This window comes from Callorhinchus milii, unplaced genomic scaffold (genome assembly GCF_018977255.1).
Source record: "Callorhinchus milii isolate IMCB2004 unplaced genomic scaffold, IMCB_Cmil_1.0 Scaffold3, whole genome shotgun sequence".
Lineage (NCBI taxonomy): Eukaryota > Metazoa > Chordata > Chondrichthyes > Chimaeriformes > Callorhinchidae > Callorhinchus > Callorhinchus milii.
In genome coordinates, this window is record NW_024704744.1 from 12,800,920 (window position 1) to 12,825,685 (window position 24,766).

The following is a 24,766-nucleotide window of genomic DNA, read 5'->3' on the forward strand; positions in this document are numbered from 1 at the left end:
GATTTTTATTATGTATTCGAGATGTCTCAAAGCGCTACACAGATTATATTATTGAGTTAATTGACTGTATATTTTGTGGGCGAAACACAGCAGCCAATTGCGCCCAGCAGTGTTCCAAAAACAGTCATGGATTGAGTGACTAAATTATTATTATTATTTAGTTATTTCTTTATTTTTGAAGGGATTATTACCCCCGGAAAAGCGATCCGTCAATCGACCAAGAACTGGTTTCCTACTTACTGATAGGTAAACAGAAGATTGTGGCGTAAGCAAACTTGCCTAAGGTTTCGCCCAGCCCGGGAATCAAACTAGCGTCCTCTCACTTGCCAAGCGAGTACTCTACCCATTATGCTACAGGACTCCAGGGATGTATTGATTGTCAGAGATGCCGTCCTTCAGATGAGATATCAAAACAAGGTCCTATCAAACTGTTCAGGTGGACATTAACGATTTCAGGGCACTATTGGAAAAGAGAAGGGAGACTCTCCCAGTGGCTGTTCGTGGGACATTGCTGTGTGTAACTGGCTACCGCGTTTCGCCTATAAAATATACAGTCACTCCATCTTACAGTATACCCTGTGAAACATTTTGACATGTCTCGACAAATGACAAGTCGCTATTTCAAATTCAAAGATTATTATTATTATCATCATGCCACCATCTGTTACAAAGCCATTGATAGCTGTTATTCTTGGCTGTGTATAAGAGTAAATATCTACTGGCAATACTGGCAGTCTGGGTATCTGACATATGACATCCACAGAAATCTATCATCATACTTAAGAATCTCCAAATCAACCGGATGAGAGTTCCACATGTTGCTTCCATTCACCCGGAAAGAGCAGAAGAAGAGGGAAGTTTTAAGATGGTAATTGAAAATGGGGAAAGAGGTGGCAAGTGGAGGGAGAATGGGCAGAATCGCTGAAAACTCACCTACTGTTGGTGGAATGGATAAAACGAGGGATTGCTTGCTGAACAGAAGGAATGCCCAGAGCAATAGGGTCACAAAGAGATCGCAGAGAGAGGGTGTGTCAAGGGGCAAGGCTCTGGAGGGAATTAAACATGAGGAAAAGGATCTTGGATTCAATCCGCTGGGGAATGCGGAGCCAGTGAAGTCGAGTGAGGATGTGAATGATAGGCTGGCAGAGTCCTGTGAGAGAGAGGAAACTGGCTGCAGAGTTCTGGATGGTCGGAAAGTTTGTGTAGGGAGGAGCTGGGCAGTCTGGCGAGTAGGGCATTCGAATTGTCGAGGCAGTACATTATAAGATCCTCCTTCATGAAGAACTCAATAACTATAAAAGTGTCAACTGTGATTTGCAACTAACATCATCACTTTCTGTTCAATATCCAGGATGATCTGAATCTCAATAGGTCCCAGTTGAGAGGATGGATTCTCGAGAAGTTGTCCGCACACCTTTGACCAGATAGTTAACAACGTTAGTTTGGGTGAGTCACTTTGTGCATTACAGGCATAACAACACATGGCTCTGGTAAGTCAATAGACAAATACAAATAAAAACCTTGCAGGTTCAACAGTGAAAAGTTAAAAGACAGAAGCCATATAGACATCAGTAGCCATTTAACAATGGGTTCGGTCACATACGCAAAGCTTCACAGACTGAGTCCAATATTTGACATCTTGAAGTTTTCTTCGGAGTATATCACATATTAACTCCAGTAATCTCTTTATAGATCGATAAATAAATAATTAAACACAACATTATTTTCATCAAACAAATGTTGACTTGAGATAAATTTATAAAATGAGAATATTTAGCATTTTCTTTGGTACTGGCCGACTACAGTTCAGGACACACACACACACACACACACAAAAAGACAAAGCTGGACTCAGGGCTATGTCCGTACTATAATATGAAGCAATTATATGATGTGCTGGACACTAAAGCCACCTGCTGAGTCAGCAGGAGAGCAGCTACTTACTGGGAGATTTATTTAATTGAATTTTTGCCTGAAAGAGAGGTTACTGTCAAGCCAAATTAGATCATTTCCATTGTAGCGTTTGCTGTTTTTCTTACAATTTAAAGTGTTACAGCCTGCCACCGATTTCTGTGTCCTTGTACCTTGAGCTTTGTCAAGGGCACAATTCTCCAAAAGACTGAAGTGCCTATGGCATGGCCCAACATGACACAAATGCATGCATAAATGAAGTTCATGCCTGCTAAGACCTGCCATGCAAATGTACGACAATAAAAGGGCAGAGTTCGTGAAACGCTTATTATATTAGCTGAATATTTATTTGCCACAGCTGCCAGTACATACAATAAAGTTAAAATGTTAACACTGATCAGAGAACCACTGTGCTACAAATGTGGCAACACGATTTTATTTATAGTAAGATGTGTCAACATCCAGCATGACAAAATTGTACAAAGTTCACAATTTAAAAATGAATCATCACAGCAACTTTGTGATTTCACACATTTATAGCAAAATTAAAATGTCAACAAATCCATGCTGTGTCGTACAAAAATAAATCAAAATTCAGTCCACAGAGATCACAATAAATAGTTTATACAAAATCCTGTCTTAATAAATGAATATCACTTAAATTAACTTAGAAATGAATATGAACAATAAGTTAATATAAATAAACTCTGATGAATCTGCAATAATCCTTATGAAATGTTAGCATTCTAATATGTGACACGTCTGTGTTCACTAATGTAATAGTCACAGGTACATTTTGATTTGATATTATGTACCAACATTGGATGAGCAGCAGATTTGTGCTTAAAATCCCTTTTCCATTTACATAGGTGAGAACAGTAATAATCCAAAAGTCAAACTAGCTCTTACTCTATTAAAAGCATTACTATATTGGCATAGAAGCTGCAGACACAATGCAGTGGAAAAAAGGCATATGCAGTCATGAAGAACAAAGCCCTAAAAGAGGCTAGGGCAAGTATATATGTATATATATGGCATAAGGTGAAAGACAAGCACCTTGCTTTAGCTCTCAAAAGGCAATTCTGAACATGGCGGCTACAACTATTAGCACAACAGAAAGTGGGCACTGTGCTGGCTCAATGGCACACAGTCCCAGAGTAATTACAGAATCTTTTCCCAGCTAGTTAAGAATTTGTCCATTGGGAAAACTTTGCAAGTTTTGCACAACGACTATGAATAAAGTGCTGCTGGGATTACGTATCAACGTTGAACATTGATTCACGTTTCCTGTTATGACACCATTGTTTCATTGTAGCTCTCATCGGAACAGTAGCCACGGTGGCTTTCGTGTTTCACTTGTTCAGACCGACGCATCTCATGTCAAGTGACCAATGACGTCAGCAATTGCACACCTTATTACATTGTGGATATAGGACAAGGTAAGTGCAAAATAGAACTGGCAGGTTATAGGGACAGCGACCCTGTAATTTCCAGTCAGATGAAATTATTAATAAGGTATAAAACCCAGACTTCATCTACAGAGACTCATAGTACAGATATGCGTGTACTGTAAACTGCAAGACACGTTAACTTTACAGAAGGTGTGCTGTGGCGTTCAACTGCCATCCTATGTTCAATGAAATGCATTGCAGTAAGCATCCTTATGGCCTAGAAGGCTGCTGAAGTCACAGCACCAGTCAGTGCAGTGTGTAAGTTATCCCTTCTGTTAAGTTACCTTGTCTTGGAGTCTAGCCCTTGGCCCTCACTGGGTTACTTATTTCACCACAAACCCCATTATTGTTTAGAAGTGATGCAGGATAGTGAGGGCGAGGGCTATTCGCCAAACCTTAACTAAAACAATCGTAAAGCTACTCATATTTCATTCACGTTCTAAAATCCCGAAACAATAATTTCATTTGAGTGTCCCCACCTAATCGCATCATTTTAAAACTAAAGCACATAATATTTTAAAGCGTTGTTCAAAACTAGAGCATTTTCGCTACCAACCCTTGTCTAGTAAACAATGTGCACATAAATCTTTCGTCTTTTTTTAAATTCTGTAAAACGCAATCTCTCATGAGACACAAAATCAGTGTCCAAGTGGTAGCTATACACAGTACTGTAACATCACAGCTCACATGCTCCCAATCTTTCAATATCCATCGAATTCAATTGCTAATATTAAATCCTTCCTTTTGTAAAGCATCTAAAAGAATTCAGTTCCTATTCATTTTGTTCCGTCAACCATTCAAGAGTATACACTCAAAAAATGTGCATACATCGGTAGCTATAAACATTACATGGCATATTACACTATGTCATCTCATATGAAAACGTACAAAATGTGAATGTTTTTAAAAACTATATATTAAATGCAATTACTATTTTCAAAGCAGGACATAAAATCATTATGAAGTCTCCTAAGCATAACACTTTTTTGTAACAGAAATAAAGTTTCGATATTTAACACTGTCTGGTAAATTAGAGCAGCAAGACGTGAGGCATCCCAGCAAAATCTCTCTAAAAGTGGACGCAGGCCTTTAGACCTGAATCCCTTTTACAGCTTGCTTTATGTTTTCCAGCAAGGCTTTGTTTTCTGGGCTCTGATAGCGATCTTGATTTGTATACATGTCCGTTAAAGTCGTCACGTAGGCATCAAAGTTCTGTTCGTTTATTGGATCCTGGACAATAAAAAGTATACAGTGTTAGGCACTTATACGAAAAAGTATTGTTTAGCATTTTTGTTACACACAAACTATATCATAATAACAATGCAATATAGAACATATGGACAGGTACACGCAATATCATCATAATAATAATAATTATAATAATAATTACCATAAAGATAGACACTCCAGCTTTTAAAGTTTTCAATCTATTTTGTTATATTTTTTCTCCATATTAAAACCTTTACATCCCACATATCTGTCTATACACCTCCGTTTTACCAACAGCAATTGCATCTATACCAGTTATCACTTCCCGAAGCAGTGAAATCCACAAACTCACAACACTTTGTGTGAAGAAATGTTTTCTGGTTTCATTTTTAATCAGTTTGGCCCTAACTTTAACATTACATAACCTTGTTCTAGATTAATTTGCAGGAACAAAGGTTAATTCCCTATCTACCCTGGTTATCTCACTTTATTACTTGAAACACCCTCAATTCTCAAATCCAGAAAATATAATTTATTTACCCAGCCAATCATCGTAACTATTCTAAATTCCTTCTTCCTGGTGAATTGGTACGAGATTTTCTCGAAGGCTGGTGTCCCTCCTAGGTAATGTTTTCCACACTCTTTATAACCTTAGTGGTACATATTGCTTTTATATTCTAGATCTTTTATGATAAAACCAAGCATTCCATTAGCATTCTGGTTATATTCTGTACCTAAAATTAGCTTGTTGTGATTTATATCTAAATCTCTTTGCTAATCTCCCTCACTTGTGCTTCCATATATAGGGTGCATTCTTGTGTATATCTTGACTGACTTCGTAATTAAAAAGTCAGAGTGGGGACTACTTTTGATAACCGGAAGTGTGTCTCACACATGTGTCCAATGCAAGGGAATTAGTTGATTTGGAGGTGCATTTTTATGAATCTGTATCACACATTTTTTGGATTTCTTTATTGTGAAATATCCCCAAATCTGTCTTTTAGAATGTCTTTCCATTTCTCATTCTTGTGCCCAAAGTGTACTATCATGCCCTACACCCTTTTGACAAGTCTTGTTCTCTTCACAGTTTTACTGTCGGTCTTAGATTAATATTATCTGAAAACTATGACACATTCCCTTTTAATCCCATGTCCAAGTTATTTATCTACCAAATGAAGAGCTGGTCTCTGGTGACAATCTCTGGAGATACCATTTGTCACTGCCCATCACTCAGATGAAGACTGCCCCTTTTAATCTGACTTTCTACTTCCCAAATTTAAACAGCTGTCCCAGATATACTACCAAGTTGTCTCCAATTCCATGCACCTTGTGCAGGTATTCTGTTGTCTGAAATCTTATCAATGGTTTATGAAACTCCATGTACAAGACAGCCATTCATTCTCTGTTATCTACTCCATCAGCATTTCTGTTAAATAATTCTATTAATTTAGTTAGATTAGAACCAAAAAAGACTCTGACATTTGAATCTATCAATTCTTGCAATAAAGATACTAAGATTACTGGGGTGTAGGAGTAAAAATGCTACGTGTGATGTGCTAATTATTACTGGTAATAATTATAACATGGTCAAAAAACTTAGTCCAGTTTCTGGACACTGCTGTGCACAGTTGACTGTACGTTTCGCCCACAAAATACGCATTCAATTCACTTCACAATATATTATGTGAAGCACTTTGAGATGTCTCAAAGATGTGATAAGGCATCAAATGCAAGGATTATTATCAAATGCGAGGATATTATTATTGAATTGAGTGGAAATCTGATTGTACCTCCCTGTAGTTAAGGGAATCTCAAATATCAAGTTAAGAATTACTGTATCATTCACCAGTCTGGCTGATAACAGATCACAATCATACCTACCTTGCTCTCATATGACAGATTATACCTACCTGTGCATGATGTTTATGTTAAAATAAATGATCTGCCATGGACAGCTTGTCTTGCTCTTATTGTTATACAACAATCTCTTCCATTGTCCATTCCCAAAGTCTTAATTCATTATTCTCTTTAGTCAAAATACTTAGCCAAAGAAGGTATTCTGTTATCTGAAATCTTATTTTGGCGTTTGGCATTTAGTCAAATATATATGTCAGCCTAGCTCAGTGGTAGCACTCTCGGCTCTGAGTCAGCAGATTGTGGGTTCAAGACCCACGTTGGGACTTGGAATCACATAGTCTAAGCTGACACTCTAATGCAGTACTGGGGGAGTGTTGCATTGTCGGAGGTGCCGTCCTTCAGAGATGTTAAACTGAGGTCCAGTTTGCATGTTCACGTGAACGGTAAAGATCCCATGGCAATATTCAAAAAGAGAAGGAAGTTTCTCTCTCCTGGTGTCCTGGCCAACAATCCCCCAAATAAAATTGGTCACTCACTCCATGGCTGTGCGCAACTGGCTACCGCATTTCACCCACAAAATACACAGTCACTCCACTTTACTGTATATCCTGCAAACCGTTTTGAGATGTCTTGATGACGTGATAAGGCGCTACATCAAATGCAAGGATTATTATTATGAATAAATATATGTAATAGAAAAAACAATGACAAAGATGGTAGTTTCAAATAATTTATTGCTGTATTGCAATGTCAGCTTGTGTTCCTGACATGTATATTAAGTGACCATCATCCAGTGACCTTCACCCACAAAACACATATCACTCCACTTTATAGTATATCCTCTGAAGCTCTTTGAGACGTCTCGATGACGTTAGGCAAGGATTATTATTATTGTTATTATGAAACCTGATGAGGCCCTCTCTCTATTTTTCTGCTGACAACAGGTGTCTCAGCAATTAAAGGCTTTTAGATTGTTCTTCAGGGGACACAGTCTCACTGGTTGATGCATTTTTGATCAATGTGGTCATGATGCTTCATTCCTGGAACTCTGATGCTTTTTAATGCAATCCCAGTGCTGTTGCTATTCCATCCATTGAGGACTGCAGGGCAACTAAACATTTCCAAAACATTATCAATGTTAAAAACGGAGGAACGCAACTTGAAGATCACTTCTGAACCAGATGTCCCCCATTCATAATAATAATCCTTGCATTTGATATTGGCCCTTTTCACGTCATTGAGACATCTCAAAGTGCTTCACAGGATATACTGTAAAATGGATTTACTATGTAATTTGTGGGCAAACCGTAGCAGCCACTTGTGCTCAACAATGTCCCACAAACAGCCATGGAGTGAGTGACCAAATTGATTTGGGAGATTGTTGGTTAGAACACTGAGAATAACCCCTTTTTCTATTCGAATAGTCCCATAGGATCTTTAACATCCACCTGAACAGGCAGACAGTACTTTGGTTTAATGTCTCATCCGAAGGACGGCACCTACGACAATGCAACACCCCCCAGCACTGCATTGGAGTGTCAGCTTAGACTATTTGATTCCAAGACCTGATGTGGGGCTTGAACCCGCAACCTTCTGAATCAGAATTGAGAGTGCTACCATTGAGCCAGGCTGATACACTCGTCTCATCTCTGTCCTCTTTACTGTAGTATGCATGATAATCATGTCATTGTGTATATGTTGCTGGTGTTCAAACGACCTTACTTTGAAGGCAATTCACTGCACTCCGCACATCCGCCAGGCGTCCGCCTGGCTCAGTTGTTTTTTGGGGTCATCTGGGTATCTGACACATGTGGAAACTCATTACTATGCTCAAGAGTATCCAAACCAGATAGAGTTCCAAATATGTAGACTACCTAACACATTGAAACTTCCCTGTGTTGGTATGTAATGTACACGCTCTCCCCAGAGGGACACATCTGGCCAAGGGTGACAAGACCCAAGGCTTGGGGAACCCAGAGTGCATTGAGGTTCTGGATGGAGTTTAACCAATTAAACCATTTCAAGCACTGTCTAGCAAGCTTCTTGCTACTTGTCCAGCTAGGTCCACCCAAGCTATTAGGGCTTTGGTTTGCAGGTTTAACAGGAGCTGATTGGGAAAAAATTCCTACCTTCAGTGACTCTTCCAAATCCTGCTGACGAGACCAAACTGTCTGGCCTGTCAGCACCAGTGACCTGGAGTACTGTGGAACTGCCAGGCCTCAGGAACTAGACTACCAAGACTGCCACAGAGGACAGTCATTCCATTACCATTCAATTGGTAGCACTCTCGCCTCTGAATCAGAAGATTGTGGGTTCAAACCCCACATCAGGACTTGGAATCACATAGTCTAAGCTGGGGATGTGTTGCATTGTCGGAGGTGTCATCCTTCGGATAGGACATTAAACTAAGGTCCTGTCTAGCTATTCTGGTGAATATTAAGAACCTATGGCACTACTCAAAAAGAGGTGGGAGGTTTCTCCCAATGTCCTGGCCAACATTTCTCCTGATAAAATTGCTCATTTACCGCATGGGTGTTTGTAGGACAATGCTGTGCGCAAATGGGCTGCTTTGTTCGCCTACAAATACAGTCACTACAAATCCTATGAAGCACTTTGAGACATCCTCCTGACACGAATGGCGCTGCAACAAATACAAGGATTAGTATTTTTAACACTTCTTGTGTGTGGGACTTTGGTCTTGGGTGGCTGTGATTCTTCATTAGCCTCTCCAAAGCACCCTTAATCTGCAGAAGTACTATTTTCTCCATGCTGGGTACGTGTTCCTTGGCTAGTAATTCACCAACAAGTGTACGTACAGGTGGGTTGACTGGTACCTACTCCAGTAATGGTAGTACTGTAAGTGACTTGTGCAACAGTGTTGGTTTAAGCTATTCTGTGGAGAAAGAAAAGGATAGATATTATTAGGGTATTGTGGGATATCACAGTGCAAAGTATTCCACGTGTTTAATGTGGAAACTTGTATACAAAATACATGTATAATGGGAGTCTATATGTAGTATATCATAACAGGATAATGAATGCAATTAGAAATCTTGTCATTCTGTGGGAATGTCACGCCAGAAGTGGATTGTGTGGTCCCAAAATGCTGCAGATACTGGACGTAGATTGTGTGGAGTTGGGTTCTCCCGTTTAGTATTGTATTTTGCCCACAAATATACAGTCACTACATTTTACAGTATACTGTGAAGCGCTTTGAGATGTCTTGAAGATGTGATAAGGCACTATATCAAATGCAAGGATTATTATCATTATTTAAGCCCTCAAGGACATTACCCTGCATGAAGGGCACTACATTAATGCAAGTTATTATTGTTATTGTTGATGTGTTTTTGCATGATTTAGATTTGTTATTGAGGAATCCCATTAAGAATGAGCATAATTTAGATCCACTGTTATTTATGAAAGAAGCAACCATAGGTGACAACACCTTTTTCTAATTCTCATCCAGACCACAATTCCTATCTATTAAGGACCATAGTACAACATAATATAGAAGAGAAGAAACTTACCAGAGTCATTGCTTGTCGTTTTGACTTCTGTCACCCTCTCCAGACTTCACAGGCCAAACACTTCTATAGTTGCGTCTCCAGAGGTGTCAGCACACCAATCCTGTGGCCAACCATACAGTCTAATGTGCTTGGTAATTAAAAGCTTGTCTCTTTTCTTGGCATTTTGAAAACATTTACAAATCTCCTGCTAGGTGTTATAGGTGGAAGATTTGGGATTTATGCTTGCTCTGGTTTATTTCCAAATCTGCTTACTGATATTTGTATCAGGGGACTTGTTGCCTGCCCCCAAAATGGCATTGCTCCTGGAAATCAAGCATGCTTTTCTTGTAGATTTATTTAACACTAATACAAGGTTTCCAATCAGTAAATCAGTACTGGCAATTGAGTTTTTTTTGTTATGCTGGGATCAAGTAGCTCATTCCATGCTTGTTAACATTCTGCACTGCAAAAATAATGTGTCTATTCTGATCAATTCACTAAAATGTGCAGGCTGTGAGCATTTGAGAGAAATCTGCACTATTCTCATTCATTAGTATGCTCTTTACAGTGCTTGACCAATTGCTCTGTTCAACACTTAACAAATTACACCCAGAAGCTCATCTCGCTCCCCTGGCTCATGCTAGCTATTATTCATTGAACTACAATGGATTTTGCACATTATATATGTTAAGATTCTTTCCTAAGTTATGTTTATACACAGTCAATTCACTTTACAGTATATTTTGTGAAGTGCTTTGAGATGTCTCAACAATGTGCTAAGGTGCTATATCAAATGCAAGTGTTACTATTATTTCTGTATTTCTCCCAGATTTGTGTCTATCATAGTGTGCCTAGTAACCATGACATTGATGGTATCCTTTAGGTGGTCCAACACACTCACTTTTAAAGAAAATCTACCAGCCTTCATTCTTTCCTGTGTCCAATTTGAGTTTATAAGGTCAAGGATGCCTGTGGACTTCTCCAATGGTCAACAATGGACATTGTACACCCTGTGTGGGTTGGTGAGCTTTGGTTATATCTAGTTATTCACTAACTTGTTGAGGTGCAGGTAGCTCTGTATCTGTGCTGCTGCCAGGAATATTGATGACAGTTGTGTATAATCGCTGGTACATTGGTTTATCTGTGGAGAGAAAAAGTAATGTAGGTACCATAGAAGTGGTATGTATTATGTATTATTTATATGTAGGTATCGAAAAGCAAATATTGTTGTATATAAAGCAGGTAATGAAAGGTAATATCACGGGCTATGTTTTATATCAGTTAATATGTGGAGCCAAAATCAATTGGGAGGGAAACACTTACCAGATTCATGGAAGATATATTCATTTCCACTGAGGTCAGACTCTCAAAGACAAAGATTTCCACCAGAGGTTTCTATAGATCTGCTAACTAAGTCCTGTAGCCTTCTACTGGTGGGATTTACGGCATTTGTAGTTGAAGTTTTTGTTGGTCTTCTTAACTGCACAGAGTTGATCCATCACCTCTTGCCCAGATCTTCAGTTGATGGAAATGGCATTCAAGTGCTTCGTCATTTCTTCCCAGACAAGCTTCCTGGGTATTAAAGAGGTGCACTCACATGACAAAGATCAGCGCCCTGGACAAGATCCCTTGGTCCACAAAGGATACTCCGATGTCCATAAGACATATCTTTTCTTGGGTTCAAAACCACAGTTAGCAAATTTCTCAAACTGCGCATCTGGATCAGTGGATAGATTGTGCATTATGATGGTCACGAGACTGATTTTCTGCTTATTAATCTGTGAATTGTGACTATCCGTAGCTAATCTGAGTATTTAATTTTATGCAAATGGTTATATGCTGCTGCCTGGTAATGTGATCATAAATTGCGCACCAACTATTTCTTCTCAGCTGCCTGTACTTCCTCCAAAAACCCTTGACTCCCTCATCCTCACTTCTTCATCTGTTTTCATCTTCATATTGCTGCCTCCATCTGACTCTCATCTCTCTGCTTTCTCATTTATTGCATCAATCTAATTTCCTGCTCCTTTTAACTCCCACTTGGTCCAGTCATTGAATAAGTCCAGTTTTATTTTCCCCGCATTGTTTATCTCTATCCCTACCTCTGCGCAATTGGCTGCCAATTGGCTTCCATGTTTCGCCTACAAAATGCACAGTCAATCCACTTTACAATATATTCTATGAAGTGCTTTGAGATAGTTCAATGATATTCAAGTGTATCAAATGTAGGAATATTATTATAACCTCATCATTAATGTAGCCAAAGTCCTCAACCATGATTTTGTCATTTCCATGTACATTTCTCCAATACCTTCCTTGCTGCTCTTCTCAACTCTCCATTAATTACAGATCCTCTTCAATATCTACACGCTCCCTCTTGGTGACATTATCCGCAGACATGGGGTCAACTTCCATATGTATGCGGGTGACACCCAACTCTATCTCTCTGCCTCCATCCTCGACTCCAGAACCACTGATGCCTGACAGAATGTCTGTTGGACATCAAGTCCTGGATGAGAGCTAACTTTCTCCTGTTGAAAGTCAACAAGGCCAAGGCTCTCCTGATTGGCTCCCGTGAGTGTCTTCACACCTCAGGCACTGGCAGCATCACCATCCATGGATGCACACTCCATCTTACGAAGCCAATCCGGAACTTTGGGGTCTTGTTTGACCCTCAACTGTTGTTTCCACTACACATCCGTGCCATGACCCGGCTCCCCCACTGCCTCACCCCACAGGCCACTGAAACCTCATTCATGCATTGATCACATCTGACTCGACTATGGCAACTCCCTGCTTGTCGGTCTTGTGAAATCTTCCCTCCAAAGGCTGCAGATCATCCAGAGCTCTGCAGCTCGTGTCCTCTCCCACTCCGTGACCCCTTCATCCCCACCCTCGCCCAGCTCCCCTGGCTCCCCATCCCCCAGAGGATAGAGTTTAAAATCCTCTTCCTCGCCTTCAAGGTCCCCCACAGCCTAGTTGCTTCGTACCTCTGGGACCAGCTGAACCCCATATCAACTTGTCTGCTCCCTTCACTCAGCAGGCTCCAGCCTGCTCCACATCCCTCGCCTGGCCTGCCCCAACATCTGCGGTTGGATCTTCAGCCTCTCTGCCCCCACCCTGTCCAGCGTCTTGGGACGTCCCCTCAACGTGAAAGGTGCTATACAAATGTAATTTTGTATTGTATCATCCAGAACTCCACAAGCCATATTGTTTGTGCTAATGTCTTCCATGAGCACATCATCCAGATCGTCACCAGGCTCCAAAGGCTCCCAATTCTACAATAGGCTGATCCTAAGATCCTCAAACTAACTTTACAATGCCTCCATGCCTCTGACTCTCCCCAGAATACCGTTTGCCCTTTTATGTAGTTCTTACCTTCTTGCATTTAACAAACTATGCATTTGTACATCCTGATCCCTATGTTTCACCACTTCATTGAGAGTTCTACTACACAGGGTCATAATTTCCCTCCCTATTATTTATTTCAAAATGAGCCACTTCACATTTTCTACATTGAATTTGCTACATAAATTTGCCCTTTCCACTTCTATGGTTAAGATGGCAACTCACTAACCAATTCAGTTTATGAGCTAAAAATCCAACATAGTTTCTTGTCTTAAAAACTGAGAATGAGATGGTCAACTCTGGATTTAGTTTCCTACTTCAATGAAATTTGGTTGCCCCAATGATGGCATGCTGATGTACCCTATTAGAATATCAACATGTGGTGTCATAACAGTATGTATGTGTTCACTGAGTAGGACAGCCAGTTTCAGCTTTCCTTTAATACTCAATCACCAATCTCAATCATTTTGTTCCGTCAAGTGGAAGGCAGGCAGTCACATTTTCACAGTGGAGAGGAAAAATCAGAGGGAGCCGCGAGCTCTTTGCCCTTCTCACGGACTTCCTATCTGCTGATTTCAAAATCAAGATTACAGAAGGGTTATGAGCATGTTGCCCACCTCGCCGTCTCCATCAAGGGTCTAAGGTGACGAAAAACATAATGAAGCCAACATCATATAATGGTTGTAGGGATACTGCATATGTGGTGCTTACTATTGGATGGTGTAATAATATTTTTGTTGAGTGACCGTGTATTTGTATTGGCCCACAAAATACACAGTCAATTCACTGTACAATATATTCTGTGAAGCGCTTCAAGATATGTCAACGATATAAGGCGCTATATCAAATGCAAGGAATATTATTATCTGTTCCAGCTATAGCTGCGTCCAGCTTCACTTGTTCTGTTATTTAATATAAAGAAGTTGCCAGTGCAGTACTTATGTCAATTCACACACTGTTATTTGTAAATCTTGATCTTAATCTGATGGTGCAAATGCTTTCCTCTTACCCACTCGTTAAACTGGCTGTACACAGAATGTTCCTAACTAAAGTGTGGATGATCAGGCAGGATAGATGTAAAGAATACAATAAACATTTCATGCTAAGAAATGTTTCATGCTAAGAAATCAACATACAGTGCAATCAAGTTAAATTTCCTCTCATTTGCAATAAATAGCTTATTAGACTAGACACCTTGGTATCTAATTTGACTAGTATGTCTTTAATAAAAATGTGGAATTATTGATTTTTTAAAACATTAAATGTGCTGAAGAATGCTTTTAGTAATCAACACATTCAGTGTTTTAGAAATTTGATAATTACAAATTTCTTAAAAGGGACCCTTATAAAATATCACAATTTAGTACAGACACACACACACACCTTCCTGACAACGCCATCTCAAATGCAACTATGATTTAAGTGGGTGAATATATAAAGGGACAGCCACTTTGGCTGCTATAAGCTTGTTTGTTGGAGGGCTCACAAAGATCATTAGGAGCAAAGATGCTTATGAAGCATCTTTGCTCCTTTGTTGGATTTTATCCACAAATTGGTGTATGATACATTAAAAATAGCAATCATTTTCATTATGGCTAACACATAATTTTATTAACCCTGAAAAGATGAAGAGTTGAGTGGATCAGCCAAGATTTAAACCAAAATGCTTCCCATCTGATGCTCAGTTGACTGAACTAGGGGCGTGATATTAGCTGATGTACTCAGAAGTAAGAAAGATTGTGATAGATTTTTAGGTTACAAGAAGTAGGTAGACACACAGCAATATCATCTTTCATAGTTACTGATTGTGTAAGTCCTCAAAAATCATTTACATTGGAAACATTTATTTGTAAATAGCTTTATGTCCAATTTGTTCATTTGGACTGAAGTAGTTAAGATGATGCAGAGGTTACAGAGCAGCAATTTAGGAGAAGGTAAGGAAGGAATACGAAATGCAGTACAGGGCAGCACATTGGAGTTACTCACTCTGATTAGACTAAAATCAAATCTTTTTCTAGTTTTAGAAATATCTGAGAGAATCTGCCAAGGTCAATTTTTTCTGACAAAAAGCATTTTCTTTGACAACTAAGAATTTGTTTTAAGATGGCCTCGATGTATTAGTTTGTAGAATTTAAATAGATTTAAAGAAATATGGCACAAGAATGCATCCTGATACTTTATTATATATGTACATTTGTAAACTTACTGTAGCTTTCTTATTGTCATAATTTTGATAATTCATGATAGAAACCACATTTTTAATTTAGACCTTACCATATGTGGTAATTGGATGTTAGCCAAGCTATGGATAAGGGACTGACTGAGGTTAGCCAACTCGTGCAGAAGGGACTCGTTCTGTTGTTCAATTGCTTTGTTTTCTTCTTCTATCGTTTTTAGGTTATTCTCCATTGTTGTAATCTGAGCAACAAAGCATACAATATCAATTAGTTACCTACACCACAAAACATACAACATCAATCGGAGTACAGCAACATGAATTCATACAGACAGAAATTAGAGACAAATATCAAATCAAGTCGAGAACCCAAAGTGATCCATTAACTGGGCAATTTGAAGTTAATTCATGAATTCTTGCCTTTTGCCCATTTGGCTTTGACTGACCTCTCACTTAAAAATTGGCCCATGTATTTATGCACCATTTGTGTGCATGTGGCCATCAGTTTTCCGTGATAATAGTGCTTAACAGGGTAGCGTTTACTGTATTCGGCTCAGTTAATGGAGGGCATTCATTTCTGATAGCCTAGTATTGGAATCTAATCAGTGGCAGCCATACAAATCAACCTGTCCCATTCAAGGTTATTTAGTGGTCAGTATGCATTCACATCCTCTGGCTATGTTGACAATCTGATCAGTCACGGGATGTCTGGAGCTAGACCCTGATCCTTTATAGAGGTGTTTTGCATGTTTTCTGTTAACAGTATAGCAAAGGTCATCGGCGAGTAAGGACAGAAAGACGAATGTTCCTCACTATTCCTAGCTAGTCTAGAAAGTATCACACCTTGCCAAATAGAATTATCCTGGACAATAACCTTGTAAATAAAGACTTGGAAATACAGTCATATAACATTTTTATTTTACTTTAGCAAATTTTGTAATACATATAAGAATATTTATTAGATTAGCTGGTGACACTGTGGGCTGGTTTCTAAATGCATCGAATGAGAGGACGTGGGTTGATACCCCGTGTGGCAGCTTCTTGATCTCACCCAGAGGAACTAAGGGAAACTGCTGAGCTGAGAGCATAAGCTTCCTCAAAGGGTCAGAGAGAAAATCATCAGGCAAGTCAGCCTGGGACACTCTGAAACAGCTTCAAGAAGCCTGTTACAAAGTGGCAAAGGCAGCAAATATCACCTACTCACCCTTTCAGTCAGGGAATGCTGCATGGTTTGGGGGACCTAAGGGAGGGGAGAAATATAAATAAATAAATGTCCTCTATGATCTTGAGGAATATCTAATGTGCCAGAAGAACTTTATAATAGAGAATTTCAGCTGAAGAATACTGTGAGACTTAAAGGAAACACCACCTGGGTTCTAAGCTTGATCATGTCCGCTTCCATCTGGGAATTCGATTCATTTAATTCCTTAATTTCTTCATCAAGCTGCTTGATTTCTTCATCGTTCTCTATCCCTACGGAAGAAAATGGAAGTTGAAATCCAAGGATAATTGACGATTCCTCCTTGGCACACAGTAGGCTCTATTTGGAATTCAAATTTTACTCAGAAAGATATTAGCTGCGGATGTAATCCATCATTTCGATGTTTTGCCTTTGTTTTAAATAAATTAAAATATCAGCCTGATGTTTTGCTCTTTATTCACAGCACTGCACTGGTTTAGATTTGTGCTTATAAAAATGTTAATATTGGCTAAACTTCAACAGACATTCATGGCTTGAGGAAATTACTGATAGATTAGTGTTAGCTTTGGTATTGAATTTGCATACATTTTTTAACATATTCAGTTTTGGTCACATAATATACCTGTATGATCCTGGTATTATCGATTAAAAGGAAACCGTGCTATTAGATTTTGAGATATATTCATGAAAAGAAATTGTGTGGGAAATTGGATGTGAGATGGACCAATGGTCTTTCACTATATCTGAAATTGGTATTAAGTTATTATTCAAAAAATGACAGAAGAGAAAGTGTGAAAATTAGAATTAACAGCTTGGACATTGGTTTATTTTAACTGTTTTATTTCCTATGTTTTTTTTTAACATTATCCTTTCTTGCAGTATCCTCTATAGGACTGGACATGCATTTCAATGGGCATCAACACAGAATTATCTCCTGCCTCTTTTCTTCTAGTTTACTCCCATTCATGCTCTATTTGAACTGCACAGTTAGCATTAATTGAGCACTGTCCTTGCATTAATTCAATGCTAAAAGTGCAATAACAATCAGGTTTAAAACTGAGTCATTTAGATTCTAAGCCTTGCTCCCAAAGCCACCTCTGGAGGCAATTTCAAGAATTAATAATAATAATCCTTGCATTTGATATAGCGCTTTTCACGTCGGGAGGACATCCCAAAGCGCTTCACAGAATAGACTGTAAAGTGAATTGACTGTATATTTGTGGGCGAACGCGGCAGCCAATTGCGCACAGCAATGCCCCACAAACAGTCGTAGATTGAAAATGACCAATTTATTATTGTTTTGTTTTGGAGGGATTATTATTAGGCGTGTGGAGTAAGGAAACTTGCCCAAGGTTTCGCCCTGCCTGGAATTGAACTCAGGTCTCTCACTTGCAAAGCGAGTGCTCTAACCACTGAGCTACAGGACTCCACGAATTGAATCAATTAGTTAGTTGCCTGCAGTATAAATCAGATCTGTATTGCAGTCAACCTTAAAATAGGGTTAAAAATGTTGGATCGTTTGGTGGACCACTGTCAAGCTTTCTAATATCATTAAGATTTGATTGCACTCCAGGATCATTAATGGCATTAAACACATTAACTTTTTTGGTGCATGTACTTAGTCGCTTGAAGATAACAGCAATTTTTCAGTGAGAAATACAAATCGTATTTCCCGCTCTGAACAACCTCTAGCTGCAAAAATGAGGCATTCGATGCTTTGTAGATGTATCTTTTCAAATTTCCTAGCTCATCTTCTTTAGCAATAGAAAAATAAAGCCTCTGGGAAAACTGTAAACATCTCTGCTCCATCTGAGTTGAACACAGCGCATGCGGAAAGTCAGAAATAGGAAATTAGCCATAAAGTGTTCAAGGATGATACAGTGATAATAATCTTTCCATTTGCTATAGCGCTTTTCATGTTGAGAGGGCAACAACAACAAATGGTGCCTATATAGCACCTTTAACATCAGGAGGACATCCCAAGGTGCTGGACAGTCACGGGTTCGCACCCAAGCTAGGGTTTGGATTTGGGGGAGGGGAGGGGGCAGCGCCAAATTCGGGTGTGGGTGTCGGGGAAAGATGACCAAAGGCACGGTCAAAGATGAAGGTCTTGAGATGGACCTTGAAGAAGGCGAGGGAAGGGGCCAGGCGAAGGGACTCCAGGATGGAGTTCCAGAATCACGTTGTAACTGTGCAGTTGAAATTAAGTATGAAACTGATGTCAGTAAATTGGAGGAAAAGAGCCAGGCACAGGATTCTGCGTTACCCATTAAAGTGCATGTCTAGTCCTAAAAGAGAATACTGCAAGAAAGGATAATGTTAATTAAAAAAACACATAGGCAATAAAGCAGCTGTAACTAAAAAATAAAGGTGTGAAAGAGAGTCTCGCCTAGGTAATATCTGAATAAAAATTGTAATTCATATATACATGACATATATTTGGTTCTTTCTCCTTTTCTCTACAGGTAGATTACTCGGTTTATCTTTTACACATCTGTTCTCTCAAAGCACTTAAGAGGAACATGGATCTAGTCTCATAGAAGTATGGCAGCAGGTAAAACAGCTTTGCCAAACTGCAATTCCGTGTTTTGAGTCAAATGCAAAAATGACTACACATTACTATCCATTAAATGTCCCTGAATCCTATAAGTTTAAAACTACTGTGGATACTACTCTTGTACCATAGATCTTAGCTCCACTAGGACATTCTATCTTGCCAGCTGCTAACTAAAATATAGATTACTAACCAACAAGCTATTGGTGACAGACTGATCAAAATTCTTAATAATCCTTGCATTTGATAATAATAATTCTTGCATTTGATATAACACGTTATCACATCTTCAATACGTCTCAACGCTTCACAGAATATACTGTAAAGTGTAGTGATTGTGTAGTTTGTGGGTGAAACGCGGCAGCCAATTGCACACAGCAGTGTCCCACAAACAGTCGTGGATTGAGTGACCAAATAATAATATTTTTTCGAGGGATTATTACTCCCGGAAAGCGATACACCAATCAACAACCAGTAGGTATTTTTTTATCGCTTTGGTATGTATAATAACAACTAAACTTTCTCATAATGTTGTCCATGCCTCATTTTTAGCCCTCCTTCCTTTCATTGATGACCTTTGGCAGCCTTGATGCTTCAGTGCTTTTGTAATCTCTAATCACGAGCTGCCTAGCACTGAGTTCATGTCAAGCCTGGGATTCCACCTTTCCTTTCCTTCTCTGCTGCCAAGTAAATGAAAACAAAGACATTCTATTTAGAGACAAAGTTACCAAAGATAAGATGAACGTGCTCTATTAAAACTAATAGGGCATGTAGTCTTAATGGAACTAGTTATATATTATCCTTCCTGCACAAAAACTGATTGTCTTCCGGGACATTAGGTTGTCGCTGATGTGTGCGGAGAAAGCCACCAGCTTCACAACACACACCCTAACCAACTCACTCCAGTAAATTTGGTTGAACACAGCAACAATACACACCTAACATGCTTGAAACCGGTTAGGTTATGTATGGTATGTAACCAAACCTACTACCACGAGCTGGTTATGTTATGTTATGCAGTGACACAACATACTTGCAGTGCAGGACGTCCCCAATGCACCTGTCTTCTAAGCACACGAGTACTACAAACAAAGCACTTTATAATGGAGGTGCAATCCAATTGCATTGTTGATCTCTTTTTGGAATTGTAGTTTTCNTTTTTACATATATTAATTTGCTTCACAACAGATGCAGACATAAATGACTGTGATATGACCAGATATCACACAATACTGACTGTGGTACCTGCAAGGCATAGAAAGACCTAATAATAATAATAATAATAATCCTTGCATTTAATATAGCACCTTATCACATTGTTGAGACTTCACAGAATATAGTGTAGAGTGAATTGACTGTATTGACATGGAGAAATTGTCTTGGGTTACTAACAGATAACAGATTTGTGACAGTTTAATGCATGGTTCAGCAACTCTGATTGAATGGTTAAAACGTGTGTACATGAAGCACATTCACAGATGTCAACACTGTATGGGATAGAGTTCCAAAAGTAGAAAAAGTAATGTGTGAAATTTGCCTGCTGGCATGCTATGTCAACCCATTTGACTGGCAAAGAATGTTGCTGTTGAGCTACAGAAGCTCTTTTGTGCCTGGCACAAACATTAAGGTGTGGATTAAATGTTAGCAACATTTGCTCACAAAATATACAGTCAATTCTCTTTACAATATATTCAATGAAGTGTTTTGAGATGTCTCCAGGTCTGGCCTTCTCCTTGTCCCCCGAGTCTTCCGCTCCACCCTCGGCAGCCTTGCCTTCAGCCACTACGCCCCGAGGCTCTGGAACTCCCTTCTTCACTCCCTTCGCCTCGCCCCCTCTCTTCCTATTTTCAGGTCTCTGCTGAAGACCTTTCTTTTTGACCGCACCTTTGGTCACCTTCCTCCCCCTCCCCCTGGGTCGGCCCCGGGATCCGTTACTGTGAAGCGCCCGGCGTGGAGGGCGCTATATAAATCCAAGTTGTTCTTGTTGTCTCAACTACATGATAAGGCGCTATATCAAATGCAAGTATTATTATTATAACTCTTCTAGTGTAGTTGCATGATATAATTATGCATAAGTCTCACAAACCAGTAATGTAGTTTCATGTTTGAAGAGAATGGATCCTGGCAAGGAGCAGGACATCCTCCTCATGTTCACTGATCTTTAATAGTTTTGGACCTTACTCAATAAGATGCAACAAAAGTGTTTTGTCTGATTGCAAAGCCATAATTCATCAAATGTTATCAGGGTAACTTCATAGTCGATTACGGAGACACATTTTGTGCAGTTGGTGTAGATTTGAATTTTTAGGAATGACCGAATGACCTAAATCGGCAATTTGAGGAATGTTTTGGATTGGTACGCATATACACATTGAAGTCAGCCTGGATGGCGCTGGATGGAGGCAACGGGCATGTGAAGCCTGATGTGGGAAAGAATACAAGTACAGAGTTAAAGATAAGCTGCATGTTTGAGCAATCAGGCTAGCTCTTGAGCTCGTCACGAGTGCACCCAAAACTGACTGAAGTAAGGGTACAGAAGGACACTTGAGATGTAACCAAAGAGTGTCCCGAAAATGTATTACGGTAAACATGTGCGGGTCGGTGCACATCGGGGCACTCCCGAAAGTGGCAAGTGCGCCTTATCAGGGTATGTGCGGGCGTACACATGGATGTGGTGTACACAGGGGCGAGACTCCCCACTGTGTTAAAGGGAGCGTCCAGAAAACTGTGTGCACAACCTTCGTGCGGGGAAGGAATGTACCGTAAACAACGGAATGTTTTTTGTATTGAGAAAAGGAGGAAAAATTGTAACAAAAGATGTTTGTTTTTGTGTTTGGGATTCCTGTTGTACTAAATATTATATTTATAAATAACATTTTCAAAAAAAATGTCAGCTCAGCTTTGTCACTTCTAGGTCAGAAAACAAGACCCACATTAAGCTTATTGTGTGATAAATGAATAATTCAGATGTACAGTATTATATAGTATTAAACAAGATCATCCTGCCTCAGTCTAGGAGGATTAACCATTGCAACACCGTAGTTACCATGGCTTTTCATAGAATCATAGAAATATACGGCAATGAAGGAGGCCATTCAGCCCATCATGTCTGTGCTGACTCTTTGAGAAGAGCTACCCAAATCAATTGCACTCCCCCGCTCTCTCCCCATAGCCCTGTAAACTTGTCCTCCCCAAATAGTTATTTTCTTCTCTCTTAAAAGTTGTTATCGAGTCAGTTTCCACCACTCTTTCTGGCAATGCATTCCAGATCCGAACAACTTGCTGTGTGAAAAAAATTCTCCTCACCTCCCCTCTGTTACTTTTAACAACTATTTTACATCAGTGTCCTCGGGTTACCGACCCACCCGCCAGTGGAAATAATTTCTCCTTGTTCACCCTTTCGAATCCCCTCATAATTTTGAAAACTTCTATTAAATTTCCTCTTAACCTTCTCTGCTCCAAGGAGAATAATCCTAGCTTCTCTAGCCTCTTCTGATAACTGAAGTCCCTCATTCCTGGTACCATCCTGGTAAATCTCCTTTACAAGCTCTCCAATGCCTTGGCATCCTTCCTAAAGTGTGGTGCCCAGAACTTTTTATTACTACCATAATAGGATTTTACTATTTGCAGAATAAAATATTTTCTGTAGCATACCTAGTGCTACTTCATATAAATATTGTTGAATACCATGCATTTTAATAAACTCCTCCACCGTTTAGTTATTTTCTTCCTGCTAGAAGGTCATCGAGACCATAACAGATCAGGTTAAATGGTATGCATTAGACTTGCTTGTGTACCACCTAATATTGGCGTTTAAATGTTTACTCGGGAGATGTGTTAAGCCTGTAAACTGGTGATTTTTGCTACATGTGCTTTGTGCTCACACTTAGTGTATTCTGACAAAAAAGAAAAGTACACCTGCAGCCACCTCCCTGCTCATCTCATGCGGCCAGTGACCTCGAGCAGGCTGTTATTCCATGAGAAAAAGGATTGATAAAAAGAGAGAAGCTTTGAAGGATTTGGTCCGCAGCCTGCGTGTTTTTCAGACTTGAGAAAGGGGAATATTATGCTATCAGACACAGATGTCATTTAGAAGCACGATTGTCACAGGGGTCTTGATAAGGGGTTCAAAAGGTAAAACAGAGATAAAGAACCAGCATGAACTGGTCATGAGCAGTTTCTGTAACAAAGCAAGACAAGATCTGAGGCTGGCATGAGATTACAGTTTAAAAGTGTTGAACACAATACACCAATAAGGAGAGCAAGATGTCACCACTGAATGAGAAAGATTATCCATCTACACAGGATCAACGTATGCTAAAGCGGTCACCATCTCTCAAACTACACATCTCGGTTTTATGTACAGAATAACATCTTATCGATGTCACTTTGATCGAATAAAATACTGACATCATTTTGCGATCCTGCTGGTTAGTCTCACTGTATTACATTGTGAGGAACTCTAAAACTTATAACCTGATGGAAGGGGAGGAGTAAAAAATAAATAAGAAAGAAGTAACTGAGTTATTGGAGGAGGAAGTGACCTCCTCTTAGTCTCCTCTCTCCAGATCCTCAAGCTAAAATTAGGAAGTTGGTGTTTGGCAGAGCGAGGGGAGGGAGGAGGGGGAAGAGGAAATCCATTCTTTACTATTTGGTAGCACATTGGTCGGCCAGCGTGTTTGTGGAGTCCTGTAGCAAAGTGGTTAGTGCGCTCGCCTCGCAAGTGAGAGGACCTGGGTTCATTTCCCGGGCCGGGTGAAGCCTTAAGCAAGTTTCCTTACTCCACAAGCCTCTGTTTACCTAGCAGTGGGTAGGAACCCGATCAGTAGTCGATTGGTGGATTGCTTTCCCGGGGAAATAATCCCTGCAAAAATAAATAAATAAATAAATTTGGTCACTAAATCCACGACTGTCTGTGGGACACTGCTATGTACAACAGGCTGCCACATTTTGCCCACAAAGTACACAGTCAATCCATTTTACAATATATTCTATGAAGTGTTTTGAGATGTCTCAACGACGTAATAAGGTACTATATCAAATGCAAGGATTACTATTATTATTATGTGCCAATGAGCCACTATTTTTCATTTAATATATGAATTATTCAGACCTCTGAAGCCTGAAACATGCTGTGAGGAAGTCGGTTGCTGAAAGATGAAAGGTATTCATAAGATTCATAGAAGTTTGATCTGCTTTCACTCATTCCAGTCAAAATTGAGTTAGTGCCTTCAAATCTTACAGTGCTCTACTGGATTATTTACTTATTATTTTCCATTTTCTTTTGATGTTACCACCTAACTCAATTTGATGCCCTTTCTATTAGCTTACAGTGCAATGCCTCTTTCAATGGATAGTTGATGTGATCTGTTACTTATTGCTGAATCTATTATACCCAATTACCCTATTGCCTTAGTAATGTTGCTAAATCCAATGTTGTTTTTCACAGTTGTCTCAACACTTACAAAATACACTATACCCACACTTGGAACTCAGTGCAACCTGAGCTCACAGTAGGCTAAAATCCAATGTAGTGCTGAGGAGCATTAC

At 39.5% G+C, this 24,766-nt stretch overlaps 1 protein-coding gene across 1 annotated transcript in view; it reads right to left on the minus strand.

The window, feature by feature from the left end:
• Nucleotides 1-4,324: 4,324 nt before the first annotated feature.
• The window catches only part of LOC103185964 (myelin transcription factor 1-like protein), a 178,796-nt gene continuing 158,354 nt past the window's right edge, over nt 4,325-24,766 (minus strand). The window contains exons 20-22 of the mRNA XM_042333467.1: nt 16,831-16,934; nt 15,560-15,703; nt 4,325-4,592 (exon numbers count right to left, since the gene is read on the minus strand). Coding sequence (XP_042189401.1) covers nt 4,452-4,592; nt 15,560-15,703; nt 16,831-16,934 — 389 coding nt within the window. The 3' untranslated portion in view covers nt 4,325-4,451. The remainder of the gene's footprint in view (nt 4,593-15,559; nt 15,704-16,830; nt 16,935-24,766) is intronic.